Here is a 26,620-nt window from a genome sequence, read left to right as displayed (position 1 = left end):
ACTGTTACACGGCGAAACCGCCGTGTATTTACATGTGCAGCGCTGCGATCAGCAGCAGCGCTGCACTGGGGACAGCCGTGTGACACGGCTGTCTCTCTGGGGGACAAGAGAGCGATCGGCTCTCATAGGCAGAAGCCTATGACAGCCGATCGCTGTGATTGGCCGGCTAGGGGGAGGGAGGGGATTTAGAAAAAAAATAAGAAAATAGCTAAAAATATTTAAAAAAACAAATATTTATAAAAAAAAATAAACACCTGGGGGGGCGATCAGACCTCACCAACAGAGAGCTCTGTTGGTGGGGAGAAAAGGGGGAGGGGTCACTTGTGTGCAGAGGTATGCGGCCCTGCAGCTTGGCTTTAAAGCTGCAGTGGCCAATTAAGGTTAAATTAGGCTGGTCACTAGGGGCGTTTAACACCATGGTCCTCAAGAGGTTAAGCTGGCCACTAACGGTCCAATTTCTAGCGAAAAATCGTTCGAGCAATCAGAAATTCTGATTGGAAGTGAAATATTGTAATACATCATTCACTACACCATCAACAAACCAATCTTTGCTTCCTATCTATCACAACCAACAAGAAAATCCAAATTTTGATTCGACGAAAATTCATTCGGACGACATTTTTTTTCACTCGTTCATAATCGATTGTGTCCATCAACTGAGGTTATTTACAACTAATCCGATCAGAATTTCTGATCGCTCGAACGATTTTTTGCTAGAAATTGGACCGTTAGTGGCCACCTTTAGGAACTTGGCTTTTTTAAATATGTATGCCATGAAGGGTATATTACTATTATTTTTGCAAGTAAGGGGCGTGATTCACTAAGACAAATAGCATGCCTTATCAAAGTTAACACGCCTTATCAGAGTAGCATAGCGAGCTTATGCCTGCTAATTGGCAATGACGAGAGCTCCTCTCGTCCTGCCCTGAGCCCCTGCAGGTTCGTAGCGCTCGCTATGCTACTCTGATAAGGCGTGTTAACTTTGATAAGGCATGCTATTTGTCTGGCATTAGTGTATCAAGCCCAAGGTCTTGTAATCATCGATAATGTACAATGAGAAAGCAAAATACAAGAAACATAAAAAAGACACCTTTATTTCCAAATACAATAATGTCACCATACATTGTACTAGGAGCATAATGTAAATGTTGTGATAACTAAGAGGGATAAGCAAATAAAATTTGTGGGTTTAACGTATAGTTAGCACTGTTCTCGTCCTGAAGTGGTTAGAGGGATACTTAAAGGAAACCATAGATGACAGATACTTACCGTTTTATACATACCTGGGGCTTCCTCCAGCCCCATGGGCATAAATCGCTCCCACGCCGCTGTCCTAATTGCCTGGAGCTCCGGTACCGGGTCCCGTAACTTCCTCCAGTCACGGCGAGTCTGTGCAAGAGGAAGTGCGCTCCTTAGGTATCTCTCCAGCGGCTGCTGGAAAGATACATAAATAGCGCACTTCACTTGCGTCACAATGGCCGCGGCTGGAGGAAGTTACGGGACCTGGTACCGGAGTTGCAGGCAACAGATGACGGCGGCGAGGTAGCGATCCATGCCCATGGGGTTGGAGGAAGCCCCAGGTATGTATAAAAAGGTAAGTATCTGTCATCTCTGGTACACTTTAAGTCTCATAAAAAAAGGTTTTTTTTTTACTTACCTGGGGCTTCTACCAGCCCCCTGCAACTGTCCTGTGCCCGCGCCAGTCCTCAACGATCCTCTATTTCCATCCCCACCCCCTAGTTTAGTTTTCCACCGACCCAGAGTCGTCGGGCCACTGCGCCTCCGTAGCCCTGGCCAGGCGTATCTTGGCTCGCATTCACATCCGCAATTGCGCGCTCTGCGCCTGCTAAAGTAGCCCTTTAAGTACTTTTGTATTGGGTCAGGTATCCTTTAATATGCATTTTAGAAAATTACAAAAGAGCATTAATTTTATTTGAGCTGTAGTATGTTTAAGCAAATGCATTTGAATGTTAACTCAACACATGTAACTATTGTCAGCTCTAGGACCAATTCCAGATGATTTTCAAATTGTGCTCAAACTAATTTGTTTGATTTTATTAAACTTGGGGTTAGTGCTAACAATTTAATCACAGGTGTACAATACTACTATATTCTATGTATACAGTACACTTCTTCCAGAGCTATTTGAAATCCATTATGTTCTACACATGGAAAGCAGAGGTGTTGTCTATCACCCGTAAACCTGTTTCTGATCACGTGTGAAGAATGTGTAATAGAATCCTCAAATTTCTTATTTTCAGAGTAATTGCTTATCATTCTTTGATGTACACAGGGCCTGTTTGCTGTTCAGGGTTCCTGTCTGCACTCTGTACATACACTCTTCCCTACACAGGGCACATTTTGAATTGTATTTAACAGTTCTCCTAAAGCTATATCCTAAGTTTGATATGTTTCCGATTGCAACTGCTGAAAAAATGCTGCATACGCTACATTTGCAATTTTTGGATAATTTAATTTCTCTAGAGAGAACGCCTCCACTGAATTTCATTGTCAGAGTGCTTTTCTGATCACTGACATCCCCAATGTGCTAAAAATATAAGAAGTGCTGCAATGTGAACTGCAGTTTTTTAATTTTTTGTCTTTTGTTTAAACTTCAAGACGAATGTTTGCAATTTTTTTAAGATAAACCTGTGCCTTATTGAAAGGGAGAAATCTGTTGTTTTGCTCAGGAGAGGGAATCCTCTGGATCCTACAGAGGCATCCCTTGTCCTCCTCTCCATCCCCATTCCTGTGCTGGGACCCCTCTAAATAGTTGCCTCCCACACTAGCACCATCCAGCTTGGGCTCCGGTGGAAACAGCCAAGCCCAATGGGGTTTCTGCTACTGTACAGGCTGCTCGTGCCTGCACAGTCGCACCAAACCAATCTGGCCTTGCTTTTTTCCTAAGAAAGCTGAGCGGGATGGTGCTAGTGCACCTCCGTGGGCTGCAACAACTGTTAACAAGCTTTTTTTTTCAGGGGTTCCAGTGCTGGAATGGGTCTTACCGAGGAGGACAAGGGAAGCCTTTTAGTATCCAGAGGCTTACTCTCCTGAGGTAAGTATACTTGCTAGGGGCACTTCTTAACACTATAGGAACGCCTTAATAAACAAGATAAAAAGGCTACAATGACAGGCTTACCCATGAATTTAAGACCAAAACTTTACCAGTCTCCTCATTCATGTTGGCAATGACAGGCCAGGATGGCCAACAGAGTAGTAGATTTCAGTTACTTCAGCCTGTGATGGATTAATATACTGTAGCTTTTATCCTTGCTAAGCTTTGGCAGTGATTAAATACATTTTATATCACATTCTTTCAATCAACATGGAAAATACAATATTGAAAATAGGTGTTTGAGTTGTGGTACCGTAAATGAAGGAGTTGTAGTCAGTTGATTTGTGTAACAACTCCACAGCCCTGATCCAACGTAGACCACTTGTTCTATCACATATCATATTTCATACTGCATATACCTTTTTTAATAGCCCAGACTTTATTTTCAAAACCAGAGTTAGGGCCTAAGCCTACTAACGCGTTTATGTCCGCTTCTGTCTGCATTTCAGCATCTGTAACGGCATACATATGAAATCGGCGCCGGGAGACTTGGGCGCAGGATACAGCCGGTATATGGCTTATCCTGCTTCTGCACCAGTCCCGGCAGTATTAATTACTATTCCCCTCCAGGCCACCATGGATAGTGGGGGAATGATATAATTCGGCTTCCAGCGATTGCTGGAGGCCGAATTATTGTGTTTTTTAAGCAACTTCGGCTCCGTCTTCTGACGGAGCCGACGTTACTCACTGAGCGCCGCTGTAGAAGTGATTGCCATTATAGTCTGTGGCGGCGCCGGCTGCGCCCAAATCTAGCAGCGCTGAAAGGCACTGCTCCGTCTGTAACATTGATGTGTTGCTGTTAAAGTGGACACAACTGCATTAGTGGGCCCAGGCCCATATAAAAGTGTTTTGTCTAGGAGATTATTCTGTTAATGGAAGTCTCATTTTCTTGTTTGCAGAGGGACCGTATGGTGTGTTTGCTGGACGTGATGCCTCCCGTGGTCTGGCCACATTCTGTCTTGATAAAGAAGCCTTAAGTGATACATATGATGAACTTTCAGACTTGACAGCCTCACAGCGGGAGACATTAAGTGACTGGGAACAACAGTTTACCTGTAAGTTCTAATATTACGTGTTTGTTATCTTGGCATTCTATACTGTGAGTGTCCCACCCCATAATATTCCATATACTTACTTGTGCAGTTTACTGTACCTAAAGTTGAGTTGTTATCCAGGGAAATCTTGTTTATTTCTGCAATGTGATGCATCAAATTATACATTGCCACATAATAATGTAATTTGTTTATTTTTAATTACCCCAAGCACTTTGCTCACCAATCAGCATGTATTGCTCTACAGAGAGGGGAGGGAGGAGAGGGGAGGGAGGGGTACCTCCCTGCATTAACAAAAGAGGCATCAGGAAGGTAATCTGTCCTTGCAGATTGTGGAAGAGGGTGGGCTGGAACCCACAGGAGCGCTTTTGGCAGCGCTGCGATAAGCTAGCACTTTGCCAAAACGCTGGGCTAATGTTAATGGATGGGGCAACTTCCACAGGAGCGTTTGCGTTTCCCAGAAACGCAAACGCAGGACCTGCAGCATTTTGGGAGCGTTAGCGCTTCAATGTAAAGTATGGAAACGCTCAGCAAAACCTAAACTGAACGGTTTTGCTAGCGTTTTGCGGTTCAGCACACTGTAACAAAATGAAAAGTAATTCACAGGACCAATCAGGATAAAAACGCGAAACGCAAAACGCTACGCAACCGCTGAGCAAAAAAATACAATGTTGCAAAACGCGACCGAAAATGCGTATTAATCCGCTTGCAAACCGCTCAGACAAAACGCTAGCGGTAGCGTTTCGCGTTTGCTGATTTCAGTGGGTTCCTGGCCAGAGACAGCAAGCATACATAGCAAACGGGTGCATGCAAATTTGGGCACAAGGAGATGCTGAAAGACACTCCATGCTCAAGGTGATCTTGGTGTATATAACAAACTAGGTGATGGCCCAGCATTGCCCGGGTATGTATTTAGCTGGTGTTGGCTCCACCCACTTTTTCTAACCCTAACACACAATTCCTCAAATACTCAATGACCTAGTTTGTGAGCTTTGCGGTCTTTGGCATCAATAATTAGCATTGAAGTGAAACAAATCTGATTGGCTGTGGCTCCACCCACTTTTCTGAATTTGAACCTCAGTCACCCAATGACCAACTGTACCAGGTTTGAGGCTTGTGCCATTAACAGTGCTAGAATGGCAGCAATGAAATATTCCCCTTGAAAATCAATAAGTGAATTTTGAATGGCTTTTGTAGGCTCCACCCACTTTTCTGAATTCTAATTCCAGTCACCCAGTGACCAACTGTGCAAAGTTTGAGAACCCTACCAATAACAGTGTAAGAATGGCTGCAGTTTACATTTATCCAGTGAAATTTGTATTTGTCTCCACTCACTTTTTGGTTATGGGGATAAAAAGAATCCTATATGTTATTTCAGGTAATGTACTATGTGTGTGCCCAATTTCATTCAAATCCGTTCAGCCATTTTTGCGTGATCGGCGGATCGCTCAAACTCACTCTTATCAAGCGAATGATAGTCTGTACACACGCCCGATTTAGCGGGCGAACGACGGGACGTTCAAACGACCCGTCGTTCGCGGAAATCCGACATGTGTATGGGCCTTTAGTTGACTGCTGAGCTGGCCATGGCAATGCAGGCAGAGTTTTCCTAACAGATTCGGCAGACTTTTGAAACATGGCCACGACTGGTCCTGTGGAGGGGGATGGAGCATCACCTGTGCTCCAAGTATGTCGGATCAGGTATCTTAAGAACCACATACAGAACTCCACATCAAAACATAGGACTGCCTGACACGTGTTTCACGGTCAAAGACCGCTTCCTCAGAGGCACCCGGTATATACACATATCAGCACGATGGCGTAGTGGTTAGCTCTCTCGCCTTGCAGCACTGAGTCCCTGGTTTGAATCCCAGCCAGGGCACTATCTGCAAAGAGTTTGTATGTTCTCTCCGTGTCTGCGTGGGTTTCCTCCGGGCACTCCGGTTTCCTCCCACATTCCAAAAACATACGGATAAGTTAATTGGCTCCCCCTAAAAAAAAAATGGCCCTAGACTACAGTACTTACACTACATAATTTAGACATATGGCAATGGTAGGGATTAGATTGTGAGCTCCTTTGAGGGACAGTTAGTGACAAGATAAATATATACACTGTACAGCGCTGCGTAATATGTCGGCGCTATATAAATACTAAATAATAATAATAATATCAATTGATGATTCATAGGTAAAGTCAAAACACAATCTGTAAGGAACAGTAGATCTGTTCTCCTGTTTTGATGTGGAGTTCTGTATGTGGTTACACTACTGCTGTTTTAAGTGATTGTGAAAGGTCGGATCAGGTAACTTATTAACCCTTTTATCTGTCTGAAAGAGTCCTTGTGCATATTGTTAAAAGTCCCACATTTTCCACGCTGTGGCCTGTCATCTAGCAGCTGTACACCCACCACAACCACCTCTCTCTCCCCTTCAGCAACTCATAATGCTTTACTAGATTCCGGATCTGTCACAGGGCTAGGGGTAGCACAATAGATGAGATGCCTCCCTCACCATACTTCCTTGCAGGCTCCTGAAAGTTGAGCTGCTGGTTAGGGTCATAGTTGCCTCCTCTGTCAATCGTACTGCTAAAACAGTAAGTCTGGATATCAGATCATCCAGCACTCAGACTACCAGGGATGAAGACACAGTGTCTCTGACTGACGGTTTCCTGACTTACCTGACGCTTATGTGAAATTATAAGACTGTTTTTTCCTGACCAAGACATATTGAAAAAAAAATGATAAAAATCCACCGAAAACTCTTGTCTAGTTTTAGCTTTCCTTGGCTGGCCTGTTCAAGCAGAAAGCAACCATTTACTGGTAATGAAGCTATTATAAATGGTGATTTCCCAGCATGTACGATCAATATATTCTACCAATTTTGGCCTAAAATGAGTTGAATCATCGATTGGGCATGCTTTTGGTGGCCCTGATTCTATAATAATTCTAAAATCTGATGGTCGATCAACCGCTAAATCGCTAGATGTATAGCCACATTAATCTGGACACATAGGAATTGATTTCCTAAAGGTTGAGAAGCTAAGTAATCCTTCCAACCCAAACTGAAAGTTTTAAAAATTGCCTTTTATAGGGTTGCAATAGCCCTAGCAATGGTTTGCAGCCTTCACCTGTTCAATACCAAACCTTAGGGGTGAAAGATTAGGGGATGTTTGTGCTATTGCGGCTGCATTGATGCACCAATAGGGAGAACTTATTTTCATACATCCAGCCTGGACTTAGTAAAAGGCTCTGTCTGTGGCTGTGTCCACAAGCCTCTATTAATACAATTACAAGTTCACTAACCCAACTGCACTCCCTACCCACTGTTATCATATGACCCAGGTAGAGGCAATAAACTTCTGCTAGATCTAGACCATTTAAAAAAAAAAAAAAAAAATTGTGCCCCCCCCCACAGGCAAGGACATTCCTTTGATTATGACCAATGACCCCAGGTGACACTGTATAGTAAGACACAGATTTACAGTTATGCCCAGCACCGAGCAGTAGTGCTATAAGTAAATAGAAATTACTGTATAATGCTACCTCTGATACCTTTCGGTGCAGACAGAATGGGGGGAGGGGGGCGCATTTTTTTTTTTTTTTTTTTTATGATGATAAATGCTCAGAAATGCCACTTTCCATTATGTGGATCTCTCTGATAATCAGTGCAAAGTAGACCCAGTGTCCAGCACAGAGCAGTAGTACTATATAGGAATACCTGAATAACTTTTCCTCTGGTATCTATTGGTGCAGGATTTGGGAGCAGGTATGGGGATGCATTTGTTATGATAAATGCTCAGAAATGCTATTTTCCTGTATCTCCTCTTTCAGCAGAGAACTGCTGGCACCGGTAGGGATCCCTCTTTTCACCTTGCACCTGTTTAGATCAGAATCTTACAGCTCCTTGTGATGATTGTGTGATTATTGTGATAATATATGCACAGTAATGGCTGCTGGACATTATTATAAGTTCCTGCAGCTGCCAACCCTGATATCTCCAGTTTGAAGTCTCCTGAGTTGAAGGGCTTACTTGTATGGTAGGCGTACTTCTGAGCCATTGCATTACTTTGCCCAGGCCTCGTCAGCTGATTCTACTAGCTGGCACTATTTAAGCTTGGTTCTTGAAATTTGTTTTATTTAACAAGGCATTTATTCTATTCCCATCAAGATGAATCACTCCCACTCATGTGATCCTCATAGAAGGAAGGCGCTGTTTGCTTTTCCAAAACATTTACTGAAGGAATAAGTTGTTTGGAATTGTTGCTGAAATAGAATTAGTACAGTTTGAGGAAAATGTTGGGTGGTATCTGTGCCAGGATTCCCCAGAACTGAAATAGATGTGTAGCTGTTTCTGGAGATTACAGTGAACCTTTGTATAACCAGGGTACTACCACATTCATAACTCAAATGGCAACACTGGAATTTACTTGGCACCATCGCATACTTTTGTTTGATCATATCTTCTCTCTTATCTCGTTGTTGTTGGTATGAAACATTTCTAAGACATTCATTTTCTGCTCTGCTGAGTCTAACTTTGTATACATGATTACTTCTTAAAGAGAATCTGTACTCTAATATTCTTACACTAAAAAGCATACCATTCTATTCCTTATTTTCTCCTGTGCCCCTCTGTGCTGTTTCTGCCACTCTCTGCTGCAATCCTGGCTTGTAATTAACAGTTTTAGGCAATGTTTACAAACAAACTAACCAGCTTCTAATAGGCTCAGCTAAGCATAGTGTGTGAGTATGCAGGGGGCCTGCAGAGGGTGTGTATCGCTTCTACCAATCACAAGCAGCCCTGCACATTCCACACAATCAAAGCCTTAGCCCGACAAACAGGACAGAGGAAAGATACATTGATTTATTACAGAGACAGTGTAATTAGGAAGAGCTACAGTAAGCCCCAGCACATTATGCTGGGTACACACGATGAGATTTCCCGTTCGATTCCCGGATCGATTCGATTAAATCAAACATGTTCGATTGGATTTCGATCGATTTTTTTCATGATAGGTATGCAAAATCGACGGAAAAAACGATCGAAATCCAATCGAACATGTTTGATTTAATCGAATCGATCCGGGAATCGAACGGGAAATCTCATCGTGTGTACCCAGCATTAGAACAGGCATAGGAACTCATAGGATAGAAGAACTAAGGCTGAAAAAATTGTTACAGAGTCTCTTTAAAGTAACACTGAAGCAAAAAGTAACTTATGATACAATAAATTATCCGTGCTACACATACAATTAATTATAACATTAGTAGCAAAGAAAAGAGTTTCTATTTTCACTTATATAGCTTTTGATAATTTGCATATTCAGCAGTGATGCATTGTGGGAGACCTCATAGGCTCACTCCAACCTGATTTATTGTAAATACCTTCTGTTTTAAGAAGGCAAACTTTTGTTTTCCATTGTTTCATTCGGTAATATTTGCAGTTTCCACACTACACTGCATTTTAAACTATGAAACGGAGCAGAGCTAATGAGCCTTTCAACTTCTCTGCAGTAAACTATTTTCTGAAGTTGTCTTTCATGGTTTCTTTGACGTAGAAGTGCTTCAGAAAATAGCACTAGCCCAGAGAAGCTCTTTTACATAGATGGCAAGTGAAATTTCTCAACTCTTCCTGTACTGGAAACGATATGAAACTTTTCTTTGCAACTGTTTTTTCTTACCTGTACTACACATAAATTCATCATATCATAAGCTTATTTTCACTTCAGATTTCCTTTAAGGTGCCAGTATGCTGCGCCACTTTTAGAGAAAGATCATACTTTCAATAAGATCATTCAGATCAAAAGAAAAGATCATATTTAATTAAGCTACTGCATTAAAGAATCCAAGTTGCACCCGTATTTAAACCAGCTGTGATTGTATCTATGGAAAAATAAGGCCATGGTGATCAACCATTTATAACCCATTCCGGACAGACATAAGTGAAATCTATGTCCGGTTTGGGGCTGTCCATCCCCCTCCCCTTCTTCTATACAGTTACGTAGTGTTTAGTGCCCCCCCCCCCCCCAATACAGTTCCCTTGTGTCTAGTGTTTAGCACCTCCCCCCCCCCCCCCCCATCTCCTATAAACTTTCATGGTGTTTAGTGCCTCAACCCCATAAGTTTCCTGGTGTCTAGTGGTTCTACCTACCCCCCCTCCATGCAGAGATCAGCACAGGGAACAATAGTTGGTAAATTATTCACCTCTCTCTACGATTTAATGTTGCTCAATCACACACACCAAGCCAGCTGTACTGACAGCCTAGGTGATGTGGCATGATCTGAACTTTACCGGGCTTTCATTCCAGCCAACTCTGCATGTGGCTGTGATCGATTTGCTTCCAATCACTCGGAATTCTTCAGCTCTCCATCCTGATTCTTCCATCGCCGCTCTGCAGATTGATTCTGGGACGTTGTGGGAGGTATGCTAGCATACACTCTCCTCTGCTGCTCACTCTGCATCGCCAGGTGCTCACCTAAATTAGCTGGGCGCATCCCCCTTCTAAGACAGGCTGGAGAGAACAATGTAGTGCTGCATATACAGTCAGGTCCATAAATATTGGGACATCAACAAAATTCTACCATTTTTGGCTCTATACACAACCACAATGGATTTGAAATGAAACGAACACGGTGTGCTTTAACTGCAGAGTTTTTCAGAACTCATTTGACAGCGCTTCACAGTGCAGATGGACAATGACCCAAAGCATACTGCACAAGCAAACAAAGTGTTTTTGAAGGGAAAGAAGTTGAATGGTATGCAATGGCCAAGTCAATCACCTGACCTGAAACTGATTGAGCATGAATTTCACTTGCTGAAGACAAAACTGAAGGGAAAATGCCCTAAGAATAAGCAGGAACTGAAGACAGTTGCAGTGTCTGGTGCTGTCTATGCCTTCCAGACTTCAGGCTGTAATTGACTGCAAAGGATCTGCAACCAAGAGTTAAAAAGTGAAAGTTTTTTATTTATTATGATTATTCTGTCCCATTACTTTTGGTCCCTTAACAAGTGGGAGGCACATAAGCAAACTGTTGTAATTCCTACTTCGTTCACCTGTAAAACCAGCAAAGGACCGGCACCACACAATGTATTGTACAGCTCTTCCTTTATGAGGCCTCTCCTACATGCGCCATTCCACTTATCTCCCTTACAGTGCCTCCTCTTCATTTACAGTCAGGTCCATAAATATTAGGATATCAACACAATTATAACATTATTGGCTTTATACACAACCACAATGGATTAGAAATGAAATGAACGTGATTTACATTAAGAAAATGGATTTGAAACCGTATAATGCTGGGAATACACGGGTCGATCCGGCGACCGATTAGCTGCCGGATCGACCCCAGCCGCGTCCCCGCTCGTCCGCATGTATGCGCGGATCGATTACCGCTCGTCCCCGCCGGCGCTTCTTTATCAGCGCTAGATTCCCTGCCATTGTCCGCCGGCGGGAATCGAGCGGGTGCGGGTCGAGCGGCTTGATTGGGCCAGCTGAATATTATCAGCTGGCCGGATCAGCTGGTCGATACACGATACAGAAAGGTACCGTGTATCCCTAGCAAGAGTGATCTTATGCCATTTGAAGGCTTAACTACACGTCAAGTAAGCTAACGGATAACTGGTTACAGGACAAAAGATTGACTTGTACTTAAATAATTCCTGAGCAAATGAAGAAGAGAATGTTCTCTGCTTCCCACCTGGGTACAGACAACATTTTTTCTGCATTGTTTAAACACTTTAGTACACTTCAAGACAATCTGTCATCAATTAGCAGCTACCGTAAGTGATGTGAAAAGTTATAAATAAAGCAGAAAACTGCACCCTTACTTAAAAAAACAAGTATTGCTCCATGATTTGAAATATCATTTAAAGTCGATGGGAACCGTAAAAAAAGCAAAAAAAAAAGCCAGGCACTTACCTAAGGAGAGGGAAGGCTCTGGGTCCTATAGAGCCTTCCCGTTCTCTCCTGGTCCCTGTTCCAGCACTGGATCCCCCATAGCAGTATTTAAAGGGGAACTGAAGAGAGAGGTATATGGAGGCTGTCATGTTTATTTCCTTTTAGACAATACCAGTTGCCTGGCAGCCCTGCTGATCCTCTGCCTCTAATACTATTAGCCATAGCCCCTGAACAAGCATGCAGCAGATCAGGTGTTTCAGTGGTTCAGACTTATAAGTCTGATCTGACAAGACTAGCTGCATGCTTGTTTCTGGTTTTAATCAGATACTACTGCAGAGAAATAGACCAGCAGGGCTGCCAGGCAACTGGTATTGATTAAAAGGAAATACACATGACAGCCTCCATATACCTCTCTCTTCAGTTCCCCTTTAACCAATTTGGTCAAATACTGCTCTTTCTGCTGCCAAAGGAAGGCTTTGGAAGTTTTCAGGAGCCCGAGTGCTCCCAAAGACGGGCCGCTTCATACTGCGCACGTGTGAGTGCCCTCGCGCTGTTATTGATAAGGACTCGGCTCCTGAAGTTCCTCACAGCGGGGGATTTAAGTGGAGGGACTGTCACTGTAAAGAAGGCATCGAGAGAGGAGAGAGAAGGCTCTATATCAGGGATGTCAAACCGTTCCTTCAAGGGCTGAGGTTCTCATGCATTTTTGACACAGCTCAAATTGATGGATCTGAATCAGGAAAGGTGTGATCCATCACGTAGAACACATTCCTCTTTCTCATTCCATCCTAAACACTGGCATGGATTTGGCCCTCCAGGGCTGGTGTTCGACACCTGTACTCTATATAGCATAGTTCCCCAACCCTGTCCTCAAGGCCTACCAACAGTACATGTTTTGCAGGAAACCACACATAATCAGGGGTGGGGTAATTGGTGTCCTCAGCAGAGCTGATTAACTACCTCTGTTGATTTCCACAAAACATGCACTGTTGGTGAGCCTTAAGGATGGTTGGGGAACACTGCTCTATAGGATCCAGAGCCTTCCCTCTCCTTAGGTAAGTATCTGGCTTAAAAAAAAAAAAAAAAAAAAAAAAAAAAAAACACGATTCCCTTTTGCTTTAAGTATAAATACAATTTGTGTTTCTTATTCTACAGTGTGAAAACTAGAAAAATGTTTCTTTACCATATCCTAATTTTTTGCATAGAAAATGAAAGTATCATTTCAGTGTCTTAAGTAGTAATAAAGTTATTGCTGAATCAGTGCTGGAGAGCGCCGATTTGTGAAACTATGTGGCCTAGAAGGTGAAAGCAACCCCTAGATATGAAGTGATTTATTAATTCTTGTCTCTGCCCTTTTTTTTTTTTTTATACAGTACTAGTATAGTAACGTTTTTTCTTACAGCGATATTGTTATTCTGTGAACATTTCAGTATGCCTTATGTCTTCTAATTTTTCATGTTATAATGTAGTTCATTTTGAATATTACTTTAGAAGCATAAAAAAGGGGTAGGGCATGTGTAGATAGATAGATGGTGTTCCATGAGTAATGGAAGGGGCAATACATTGTCAAAATGGTAGCAAGTTGGGACTGTTTGAATATGTACAGTTGGGTCCATAAATATTTGTATAGAGACCACTTTTTATGAATATAGGTTCTATACATTACCGCAATAAATTTTAAATGAAACAACTCAGATGCACTTGAAGAAAAGACTTTCAGCTTTAATTCAATGGGGTGAACAAAAACAATCCATCATTTTAGAGGCTCAAATGTAATTGGACAATTGACTCAAAGGCTATTTCATGGGCAGGTGGGGTAAAGGTAGTTATGTGATTATCGATTAAAGGACAACTGTAATGAGAGGTATATGGAGGCTGCCATATTTATTTACTTTTAAGCAATACCTGTTACCTGGCAGCCTGCTTGTCTGTTTGGCTGCAGTAGTGTCTGAATCCCACCAGAAACAAGCATGCCGCTAATCTTGTCATATCTGACAATAATGTCAGAAACGCCTGATCTGCATGCATGCTTGTTCAGGGTCTATGGCTAAAGGTATTAGAGGCAGAGGATCAGCAGGATAGCCAGGCAACTAGTATTGCTTAAAAAGTAAATATGGCTGCCTCCAGATACCTCTCACTACAGTTGTCCTTTAAGCAGATAAGGGCCTGGAGTTAATTGGAGGTGTGGTGCTTTCATGTTGAAGATTTTGCTGTGAACAGACAACACGTGGTCAAAGGAGCTCTCCATGCAGGTGAAAAAAGCCATCCTTAAGGCTACTTACACACCAAGACATTGCGTTTTAGGGGACGTTATGGTTGCATAATGTGCCCCTAATGCAACGCATGGTGGTGCGGGAGAGGACGGTAGAGTGAGCCGCGTTAGGCGGCTCTATCCGCATAAGGTCTCCCAGGGTGGCGCTGATTGGCCGCGGGACCACGTGATGCGGAGTGAGACACTCCCCATCACGTGGTCCCGCCGGCCAATCAGCGGCCGCCAGTGCAGTGCATATTAAGTAGCCATGTGCTCCGCCCCCCACTGAGCATGTGCAAACAGTCTAACGCACAGCATGCTGCACTTTCACTACAACGTGCAGCGTTACATGTAACGCAACGTGGGCAGTGTAAACAGCCCACTTGTGTTACATTGCTGTGCGTTGGGGGAGCGTTACAGGCTGCACTAACGTGCGCCTGTAACGTCCCTGTGTGGAAGCAACCTAAAGGAAACATCCAGGGTTTGTTTTTGTTAAAAAAAAAAAAAAAAAAAAAAAAGCTACTTCCCCAGGGCTTCCTCTAGCCCCTGGCAGCTTATGTGTCCTTCGCCACAGCTATGCTCCCAGCCAGTGGCCCAGGGTCCCTTCTGTTGCAGCAGCCGACATGGTGAGGTTGGAAGACAGCGCAGATAGCTCCCAGCTTCGTAAGCATAAATAGTGCGGTCTCGCACAGGCACAGAGGCTGCCGACATCACCAGACACATAAGCTGCCAGGGGCTGGAGGAAGCTACAGGCAAGTAGATCTGCTTTTTTTAAAAAAAAAATACAAATTTAAGCTTCAAAAACAGAAAAAACCCACCTGAGAAATTGCTACAATATTATGAGTGGCAAAACCACAGTTTGGTACATCCTGAGGTACGTATGTACTACTGAGGAGCGTATGTAACTTTAGGGTAAAGATTTGGTGGAGCAGTTAGGAACGGGTTACATTCAATATTAACAGAAGTGTGAGGGGCTTATGGTTATTCTAGATAAGGAGTTTGACAATAGCTCTTTAGAACAGAGTTAACTGTCAGACATTATCCCTCATGCCAGCAGCCATCACTGAGCATTCCACATTCCAACATTGGCTTCCTGACTGGAGACATCCCTCAGTAAAAGGCACAGTGTACAGGAATCTGTTTATTGAAGCCAATGGATCCATCAGTGCACTGTTAGCACATTTTATTTAGCAAGAAATCATCCACTGAATTCAAGTTTGTTGGTCCATATTGATTTTGGGACTCCATCTGCTGATTCCAGTGAGAAATATGATACATTTATATGCAAAATTTCATGTTTACCTGATAGCCAAATTTAAAAATACATATATTTATAACTCCTTTTATTATTGAATATAATTCATGAAGGACAAAATAGCATATTCCCTTTACTATATCTTGTAGACAACTGTACTTTATAATAGGTGAACCCTCTGCACTCCATGTTTTAGCTAGCAACTCCCTCTGTATAAAATAGGGACCAAAAGACATGGACTGTTTGATCCCCTCTTTTCAAAACACAGGGATTATTGATAAACCATGTATACTCACACATAAGCTTTCCCCAAACACACACTATTGGCCTAGACAATGAGCCAACTGTATTGTTCTACTGATAGGCCCCAATGTGTGACCTTTGTCCCCTCCCATATCCCCCCCCATTTACAGAGCGCATGTTAGAGGCTTATTGGAAACCATATACCTGTCCTCACTCCAGCTCCAGTCTCACTGCAGTCACATGACAGTGAACCTGGAGATCAAGAAGCGAGTTACCTGCATCTTCATAACTTGCCACTAGAGCTCCATGCTTACCGTCATGTGACTGCAGTGAGCCTGGAGCTGTAGCTGAAACTTACAAAGCTGCCGGGGAGGTGATAGGACTGATGCTGGAGTGAGGACAGAGAACTATGGTTTCCACTACACCTCCAAAGCACAATCTGCACAATGCGTACTTACCTCAGAGTGTATAATCCAGAGGCTTCCCTGTCCACCTAGCCATTCCAGTGCTGGGACCTCCTGAACCCCCTAGACAAGGGCTCGCCTGAGAGTATATTCGGCTATTGAGTATAACTAGCACTGGCGCGCTGCGCAGGATACCAGCATGCCACTGGGCAGGTGTGAGACGTCCTGTGCAGTGTGGCTACGCTCATTCACATACGAGACGTCAGACACCAACTTTACGAGGGTTCCGGAGAGAAGTGGTGGTCTGGAGGAGGATGTGGGAAGTCGGAGGATTTTTCTCCAATTTAAAATCACAAGTTAGCTTTAACCTGCTGGGCGGTTTGATTATGCGCAGCCGCACGGCTGCACATAGTTTTTTACACCTAATTTTTTCTTAATCATGTAGCTAGCCTAGTGCTAGCTACATGATATCCCCCTCCCTTCCGATTCCCACCCACCCTTCCAATCGCCGCCAGCGCCTGTGCACGTCAGGAAATCCCATTCTGAACGGGATTTCCTTGAGGGCTTTCCCTGTCGCCATGTCGATGAACGGAATGATGTCATCACCGTTGTGACGTCACAGGGAGTCCCGATCCACCCCTTAGCGCTGCCTGGCACGAATTGGCCAGGCAGCGCACGGGGTCTGAGGGGGGGGCCTATTACGCGGCGGATCGGCGTCGAGCGGAGAAACACGCAGCTAGCAAAGTGCTAGCTGCGTGTTTAAAAAAAAAAGTGTTCAAATCGTCCCAGGAGGGCCTGAGTGGTGGCCTCCGGCGTCTCTGGATGAGCCTAGCTCGTCCAGAACGCTAGGGAGGTAATTTAAATGATACTTCCAATGATGCAGCTAATTTCTCCAATGTGCTTTATTTCAGTTAAGTATCACCATGTGGGCAAACTTCTGAAGGATGGAGAAGAGCCAACTGAATACACAGATGAGGAGGATGCTGGCCAGAAGAAGAAAAACTAAAGAAATTCTCTACAGGCTTTGAAATGGAGTTAAACATTCCCGATTACACAATTTTATAGCTTGCAGTTTATGCTACAACCCGTGTTTTCTTCTATTCCATAAAGATAATTCTTCTACAAAGACTACCCTGGCTTTCCTTCTATACTGTAGAGAAGCTTTGTTTTCCAAGACTTCTCCTGAGGTGAAGCAATACCTGAGGACAGCGTTTCTAATTTTAGCAGGTCACATGTTCTGTGTCTTTACAAGACTGTTCTGTCCTCGGTTTGGTGTTGATGTATATTCTAAGTAGCATTTTCTTAAAATAGAACTACATAAATAATGTTACACATCAACACCTGTATTGACTCTTTATGTAAATAAACATATGGGGGTAGATTTATCAAAAGCAAGGACTGCAGGGTTGCAGTATAATGGAATCCTTTCCTGTTCAACAACATAAGAGGCAGGGCATATTCCTCTTAATACAAAATCTGGAAAGCTGAGTATTTAGATGGGCCCTTACACACCGAATGCATCAAGTGGAGTTAAATCGCATTGAAACTGAGGCACTAAAGCAATTCAACGTTTTGGCCATAGTGATGTGACTTTTTCTCTGTTTACAGCCCACACCTTTTGCGTTGCGACAAAACGGTGCTTTGCAACCCAACGCACAATTGCCATGTGTTATGAGTCAACATATGTCATGACATAATAATGTTAACAAATGGCAACACAAAGTTGCCTGAAAATATGCAACTTTTATCACAGTGTGCATATGCCTCTTGTGAAGTTTGTTCCTTTTAATGGGCACGTGCGCATACATAGAGGGAAACTTCCACCCAAAAATGATCAGCTGTGTGTTGTACCGCATACAACTTTTTGGTACGACTTTTTTTTTTACCTCTACTGTAACTTAAAGCATTCGGTGTGTAAGGGCCCTAACATCTTTTATTCATTTAAAAAAATATATAAAAAAAATTTTAAGAAGAAAGTTCACAGCGCTTCTGGCTTTGATGGTAATAATAAATTGCATGGTAGGGTAGTGTAGCTTTTCAATCCTGACAGAACACTAACATAATAGTAATGCAGACAAAGGGGTCAATTCATAAAGCATTTTCGCATGCGGTAATGCTCTAAACAGCTGACTTTACCGACCACCTAGCAAAATGTCAATTCATAAATGCATGAAAAGCTGACATTCCTGAGCAGTGAGGTAAATTACCACCTTGTGCAGTGATTTTCTCAACACAAGTCATTAAATGTCAATTCATGAAGATTAGAGCAGGCGGTATTGGGACGGAGAATACCGCTTGCTTTGAAGAGGCCATAAGGGTGCAGATAAGAGCAAAGTTAATGGAGACAGATCTCCCAGGCAGCAGCTGTGAGGGTAGAACAAAAAAAGGCTTTCCAAAATACCCCAGGCTGTGTTTTTTTAACCTCTTGGGTACCTGTTTTCATGTTTTTTACATCAGAAAGCCTGCATGTGTAACGTTTCTTGAAGTTCGTCTAAGCTGTGGTAATCAAATAGATTAAGAAAAACTAATAGACAGAATCAGGGCAAACAGAGGCAGTTTAAAAAAATGCACATCTAAAGGGAAGTTGGGGATGCCTCTTTTATTGTAACTGCCTCTGCAGGAGAAAATGTATCAACTCAGGCAGCTTCTCATGTTACCGCCAGCTTAGTTCGGGAAATCCCCAAACTTCTATCGCGACTATAAACATTTTTAAGAATTAGCACACAAAGTCTAAAATACCGAATGCGGTATTTTCCTAACAAGATTTTTTCCCTGCACAGCCTTTTATGAATTGACCCCAAAATATGTAGTAAAATGTAAAATTCTTTCTTTGCTTGAAGGTCTGATTATTGAAGTGATGAGAAATTCTGAAGCACTAATAATTACATTGTACTGTACCATTAATACAACGTTTTCATACTTTCCCATTTGGTATGCATTGTCATTTTCTGGAGTGTTTCTGTTGCAGTGGTCTATGACATATTATTGCTGAACTTCAAGTTCCTGCACTTGGACCATCAAATCACCCTCACTGGCTGCCCTACCCACTGCCCCTTACCTAATATTTTGAAGGGAAAAAAAAAAAAAGAAGCAAACTTATAAATGTTATAAACCTCATACCTACCAAAATACTTTGTTACTGGCTTGTGATTTGGGCCCAATGAGTTTAGGGTGCGTGCACACATCCAATTTTGATTGGCTAATGATTAGCAAATTCTACCACTTCCAAGTTGTATTAGATTATAACTACACAATCTGTTTATATCATTGAAAATCTGTTGACCCCCTAGGCCCCATTTACACTGACAATTGCAAAATGCTAACGATTGATAATCGTTTTGTTGTGATGATTTTTTTCGTGATTAGCATCTATTTTTCATTTGACATCTTTGCGATTTTTGAATATATTGCAATCACGATCACTCTAAAATCGTGAAAAATGCATGTAGCACATTCGAGTTGACCGGCACTGCCATATAGTTTACATTACACTAGCGCTTTAAAAAGAACTAGCAATCGCCGGCGATTAGTGGTAAACGGCCGCTAATTGCCCCACCGTGAGTGGGCCCTTATACTACATGGATGGGCAGTAAAATTGATCAGTCATTGGCCAATCAAAATTGCATGTGTGTACCAAGTTTAACACAGAGCCGCCAAGGGGGTTAGGCCTTGTCCCACTCGGTCACAGGTGGATTATCCTTTCAGCATTCCTCCATTCCAGTGTTCTCCCCAGAATTTTTTCCCAGCCGGGTGGCATGAAAAAGTAGCCGGGTGGGTCGAGATAAAAAATGCAAGGCAACTCTGCATACAGCATAGGAGGAGGTGAGCCAATGACAGCCGGGTGGTCACCAAATCTAGCCGGTGGAGCACCTGGCTAAAAGAGCCTGGGGAGAACACTGCATTCTATATGATCCATGAAGGCTTGCACACTCTTGCCACTTAAAACAGACTATACGAAAAAAAATCCAGTCCAGGTTCTCTGGATCACTTTCATTCTCCAGCACTTCCCACAGCCCGTTTCCACTAGCGCGAATTTCGCATGCAGACAACGCATGCGGATTCGCATAGGCAATACAAGTGGATGGGACTGTTTCCACTTGTCAGTTTTCATTTGCGTTTTTATGTGCAGGATTTTTCTGCACGGTAGACCCTGCAGAATTCGCCTGCGTGTGGAATGCAGGCGATTCGCAGCAGTGGCTGGATGGTGTACTGGTTAAGGGCTCTGCCTCTGACATGGGAGACCTGGGTTCGAATCTCGGCTCTGCCTGTTCAGTAAGCCAGTAATTCAGTAAGGAGTTCATTGGGCAAGACTCCCTAACACTGCTACTGCCTACTGAGTGCGCTCTAGTGGCTGCCTCGCAAGCGCTTTGAGTCCGACAGGAGAAAGGCGCTATACAAATACTGCCATTATTATTAATGTATTTAATAGTGAAATCGCATGCGTTTTTTGCATGCGTTTTTTCCCGCGATTTCGCATTGAAAGTAATGTAAATTGACACAGGCAGTGACATGGTTAAAATCGCATATACCCTGCCTATGCGAAATCGCGGCAAAAAACGCATGCGGAATCGCACCCGCATGCGATTTTGTCAACGGTGATATGCGGCGATTCCGCACCGCACTAGTGGAAACGGGCCCTAAATCTAACCAACCCTATGTGAGGGTGAGACAAAGATAAACAGAAAAGCCTGACAGGAATAGTTTAATGGGTCAGGACCTAATGCTGCAGTTTTCACCTTAGGACATGTAATGACAGTGTTCTTCTCCAAAAACCTTTCTAGGAAGCTTTTTTTTTCCCTTCATGTTTTCCTATGAAATTCATGTACTTTTCATTTAAAGAGTAGTTATAATTATGTGTCTAATGACTTTCAGGATTTGCAATACCTGTAGGTTGGATTTGTTTTATTTAACACATTCAGTCACTGAGAGGCATCAAGGTCACCCCATCCTTGTGTATTGCTTTCACTGTATCATGTTCCACTCTTCAGCTAGCAGATGGGATCTGGGAGAGACAGTTCCGGGTCAGCAAACACGTGCACTTCGAACAGCTTTCATAGATGTTTTTATACCAAAGGCAAACGTGAATGCAAACATCTAAACTATCAAAAAGTAGATGAATGGCTACAAAGCATGAATAGATCATGGTATATAGAAGTATAAGACTGTCTTCTATTTGTAATTATCTGAGGCAAATTATTCTGTCATCAGTACAGAGCTGAAGCTTGTGTATTAATTCTGACAAGGCAAGACAAATTACGTAATAGGTACTGGCTTACTGAACAGGAGAGATTCAAACACTGAGACCTTAGCAGCTATCTGGTAACTAGACTTGTTTAAAAAACGAGAGACATTTCAGCTAAACGCGGAGGGGGAAGCATGGGTGTGTTTTCAGAACAAGTTGGGGAGAAGCTTGTTGGTCCCAAAGTCCATCACACAGTATACTGGCCTTTATATACAGGAGTGTGACAAACAGGATAGCACTTAGTAGTTAACACATATTGCTAAAATCTGAGCAGATGCAAATTTATGCAGCTCTGAATCCATTGTATATGATGGCTCATTTCCAAGCTGAATAATATTGCATAAAATATGCATATAGTTTGGAATTATAAGCACCTCATTGATTATCCCAAATAAATACCTTATCCCATGTGTGTAATGTGCTTTGAAAGATAGCAGAAATATTTTTCTAGCAACATTTTCATACATTAAAGCTACATTCGCAGAGAGTATTGCCTTGCATTTCCTGTAAAAGCAGGGAGCAGAAAAGTCACACCGCACATTGTGTGCGTTGCGTCACATACAGTGAAGTATACAGTCAATGAAAATATGATTCACTGTCAGCTTGCGCGTTTTGCGGTGATGCACTGCATGCAGTGAGTTGGGATGCCACCTGCCATTATACCGCATTGCACACACTGTGAACGTTGCAGCAGTTTTACATTTCAGTGCGAGGCCTGAACCCACTAAAAAGCCCAAAGGGCTATTGCAATAGCAAACGATTGTGGGATGGATTTCCCTGCTCCTATACAATTCATTAGAATGGAAACACTCCCAAATGCTGCATGTCCTGTGATTTGCCTAATTACAATCTCTCTAGTGGAATCTGGTCTATCCATTTACATTGGCAGAGCGTTTAGGAAAATCGCTCCCTAAATGCTTAAAAAAAAAAAGGCCATAGGGCCATTTTCCACTAGCAATCACAAATGCCAGTGATTGCGATTTTTCATTAATTCGGTTATGCGATTGCAATTTTTCATTTGCATTATCACTCTTAAAATCGCTCCAAAAAGCGATTGCGATTTCCAAATCGAATCACTATAGTGGAAAATACTCCTCATGATTTCTATGATAAAGTAACAACCCTAGCGATTTAAAAATCCTTTAGCTGTGGAGTGGAAAAAGACCCTCACAGTGCATCCGTTACATCGCACCGCAATGCCCCACTGAACTGCAAGCTTATCAGCAATAAGTATTTCCTTCCAGTCACCACTGGTGACTGGTAAGCACGCAGCTCGTCTTGTCCAGTTTTTATCAAAAACACCTGACCTGCATACTTGTTCAGGGTTTACCTGTATGTCTAAAAGGATTAGAGGCAATGGATCAGCAGGACAGCCAGGCAATGTGTTTGTAAAGGAAATAAAATATATCAGCCTCCTTATGCCTCTTACCTCGAAGCAGGTGCTTTTGGCGCTTCTGTAGCAGTGATGCTATAGTGTGTGTGGCACGCATGGGTAATTCGGGGTTCTGACTATTGCTGGATCCTGGATTACTTCTACCTCTGAGGTTCTACGACTCATTCTACGACTCAGAGGAGGAATAGTATTTAATGCCACCAGGGATTTGAGCAACAGCAGGGTGAGCAGTCATTTGGCTCACCCTGTGCCCAGCTCTCCGGCGGGGGACTGATGCATATGCTCTCACCTCTGGTTCCCTTTAGGCTAGTTTCACACCAGGACGTTGCATTTTAGGGGATGTTATGGTCGCATAACGTGCCCCTAACGCAACGCCTGGTGCTCTCTATGGTGGACGTCAGAGTGAGCCGCGTTGTGCAGCTCACTCTGGCGTCCGTGATGCTGTGATGCGGCATCACGTGGTCCCACCGGCCAATCGCTGCACAGAGCGGCCGCTCCAGGAAGTAAACACTGCACGTCACTGAGTGCAGTGAATATTAATTAGCCATGTGCCTGGCCGCTCTCCGCTCCTCCCCAACGTTACTGAGCATGTGCAAGCAGTCTAACGCGGCTCTGCCGCTTAGAAAGTACTGCATGCAGTACGTTGTCTGGTGGCGCAGCGTTACTGTGTAACGCAACGTGGGCACTGTGAACAGCCCATAGATTTTTCATTGCTGAGCGGTGGGGTGCGTTACAGGCTGCTCTAACGTGCGCCTGTAACGTCCCACTGTGAAACCAGCCTTAAAGGGAACCTTAACTGAGAGGGATATGGATGTTTCCTTTTAAACATGACCAGTTGCCAGGCATTCCTGCTAAACTCTTTAGCTGTAGTAGTGGCTGAATCATACACCTGAAACAAGCATGCAGCTAATCCAGTCTGACTTCAGTCAGAGCACCTGATCTGCATGCTTGTTCAGGGGCTCTGGCTACAAGTATTAGAGACACAGGATCAGCAGGAGAGTCAGGCAACTGATTTTGAAAGGAAAAATCCATATCCTGTTCAGTTTAGGTTCACTTTAAGGCTGATGGTTTGTCAGCACACACTGGAGGCTGCATCACCCAGTGACTCTTCAGCTATCTCACAAGGGAAGAGGTGAAATACCTCGGCTTTAGTTCTGAGCTCTGTATACCCTCGTTGCCGTGTTTTGCATTTCTTGCTGGATTCCCTGTAAAGCACAGGAAATGAAGAATCAAGCATTGAGAATGAATTCCCCCCACAGGGAATATGGGTGCAGAGATCTTGGCACCAGTTTCCACGAGATATGAGGGCGGCCAGTGATAAAACTTGCTTGTACCTGCCGAAACCTAACATCATTCCTGCATGAGCTGATATTTGTAAGCCAAAATAGCACCTCCACCACATCCATGTTTGAGCAGTTCACCTCATGAAGATGTTTACATTTCACATATTTTAGAATATGAAGTGGAGGCCAGCCAACCTGAATGGAGTATTCTAATAATATGCAAATCTCTGCTCCTCCAGGAAATTGAAACTGCTTAAGCTAATAATTCTAATTAATAATAATTCTTACATTTGTATTGCGCTTTTCTCCTGTAGGACTGGAAGTGCGTGAGAGTTACAGTCACTAGGGTATGCTCCTTAGGCACCCTACAGTGTTGGGGAGACCTCCTTACTGAATAGGTACTGGCTTACTGAATAGGAAGAGTTGATACTCAAACCCTGATCTCCTATATCAGGCGGTGCCCTTAACCAGTACACTATGCAGTCAAATGAAAGCCACTAGCTGTTAATAATTCTGTAGATTTTTTAATTAATAAACTGCCAGCTGATTGACCAGCAGCTAGTGGCTTTTATTTGTGAATGTCTATTTCACTTCCCAAGATGAGGGGAGATTTGCTTGTTAGGAGAATTCTCTCATCGACTGCACTGGTCACGTTGGCACAGAGAATATGGAGGTTTATGTGAAGTGTATGGTAGATTGACTAAACTACTATAATAATGCAGCAATAAGTGTTTATCACTGTATCAGTTTACTGAGTTACTGTATAAAATCGTGGCAACATGGCCATGCATCACCACAGGAAGCCATTCAGTAATACAATTAAATGGCTTACAGCAGTTTTTGCAGCACTTTAATTGATCCTGTTTTTATAGATCCTATGATGATGGCTGGATGGTGTAATGGTTAAGGGCTCTGCCTCTGACACAGGAGACCAGGGTTCGGCTCTTGGCTCTGCCTGTTCAGTAAGCCAGCACCTATTCAGTAGGAGACCTTAGGCAAGTCTCCCTGCTACTGCCTATAGAGCGTGTCCTAGTGGCTGCAGCTCTGGCGCTTTGAGTCTGCCAGGAGAAAATCGCGATATGTTATTTGTCTTGTCTTGTCTTGTATGATAAATCCAGTGATATCACTGAGAATTAATCTGAATACTCACCACCCGACAGAGGAAGATGGATCCAGCGACGTCTCTCTGACGGCAAGTATTGATTCTACCATCCGTCTTCCGGCCGGCAGGTATACACAACGTGCACAAATGGGAAATCAAGCAATCGCGGTACTTTGCGCAGAAGCAGAAATCTTAAAGATCCGATCCACCATGATGGTCGTTATTACCATGCGACACTTAACGACATTCACATGATTGCATGCCTATGCCCACGAGATCACAGAAACAATCGCTTGTTGCTCAAATGTATCGCTGGTCGGTGGGATAATCGCATTGTGGGTACGGGCCTTTACAGTGATACTGTTATTAACTACTTCAAGACCACAGGCTTTACCCCCAAGCCAGTTTTTTTTTTCTTTTTTAAATATACCACTGCAGCTTTAAGAGCTTGCTGCAGGGCCGCACAACACAGCACACAAGTGACCCCCCCCCCCCCCCCCGTTGGTGGGCGCTGATCGCACCCCCAATGTTTTTGGTTTTTTTACAAATATTTCTTTATTTTTGTAATAAAATTAGAAATTTTTTAAATTATTTTTCCCTCCCTCCACCAATCACTGTGATTGGCTGTCATAGGTTTCAGCCTATGACAGCCGATCACCACCGAGACTCTGGAGGGGACAGCTATGTCACATGGCTGTCCCCAGTACAGCGCTGCTGTAGATCGCAGCGCTGGCGTCTTAACAGTCTACAAGCGGCGATCGCCGCTGGGAGACTGAAGGCGGAGCGGAGCTCCACCTACCAACCAGGAGATGTGCGCAATCTCCTTCAAAACGAAGCCCCAGGACTTTACGCCGAACGGTGTTAGATGGCCCTGGGGCTGCTGCCGCAGCCGCGCCCATTGGCGTGATACGGATGGCAAGCAGTTAATTTGTCCCATTACCAGAATATTGTTTAAAAGCACACCTGAACTGAGGGGGATATGGAAGCAGACATGTATTTCCTTTTAAACAATGCAGATTGCCTGGCTGACCTGCTTAGCCTCTACTTCTATTACCTTAAGGGCCCGTTTCCACTTGTTCGGTGGGAATTGCCGCGGAAAAAATTTGCATGCGGATGCGAATTTTGCATGCGGTTGTATGCAAATTTTCATTCGATTTCGCATGGATGACTATATGCGAATTGAACCATGGCAGTGCATGGGTGCTTTTCCATTGTTTCTATGCAAAATCGTATGCGAATTTGCATGAAATGCAAATTTCCTATTAAATACATTGTATGTGAATCGCATAGCAGTATGCAAATTCTGATGGCTCTGCTGTGCAGATGTTTTTCTGCACAGAAATCCTGACAAGTGGAAATAGTCCCATCCACTTGTATGCGAAT

The 26,620-nt window shown here is 43.4% G+C and overlaps 1 protein-coding gene across 2 annotated transcripts in view; it reads left to right on the top strand.

The window, feature by feature from the left end:
* PGRMC1 (progesterone receptor membrane component 1) overlaps positions 1-17,555 on the top strand; it is a 43,445-nt gene extending 25,890 nt beyond the window's left edge. For both annotated transcript variants that reach the window (XM_068251085.1, XM_068251084.1), the window contains exons 3-4: positions 4,015-4,170; positions 17,129-17,555. In XM_068251085.1, coding sequence (XP_068107186.1) covers positions 4,015-4,170; positions 17,129-17,223 — 251 coding nt within the window. In that variant the 3' untranslated portion in view covers positions 17,224-17,555. The remainder of the gene's footprint in view (positions 1-4,014; positions 4,171-17,128) is intronic.
* Positions 17,556-26,620: the final 9,065 nt, after the last annotated feature.

The sequence above is a fragment of the Hyperolius riggenbachi genome, chromosome 8 (assembly GCF_040937935.1).
Source record: "Hyperolius riggenbachi isolate aHypRig1 chromosome 8, aHypRig1.pri, whole genome shotgun sequence".
NCBI lineage: Eukaryota > Metazoa > Chordata > Amphibia > Anura > Hyperoliidae > Hyperolius > Hyperolius riggenbachi.
The sequence above is the reverse complement of the archived record's forward strand: the minus strand, read 5'-3'. Positions and strand labels throughout refer to the sequence as shown.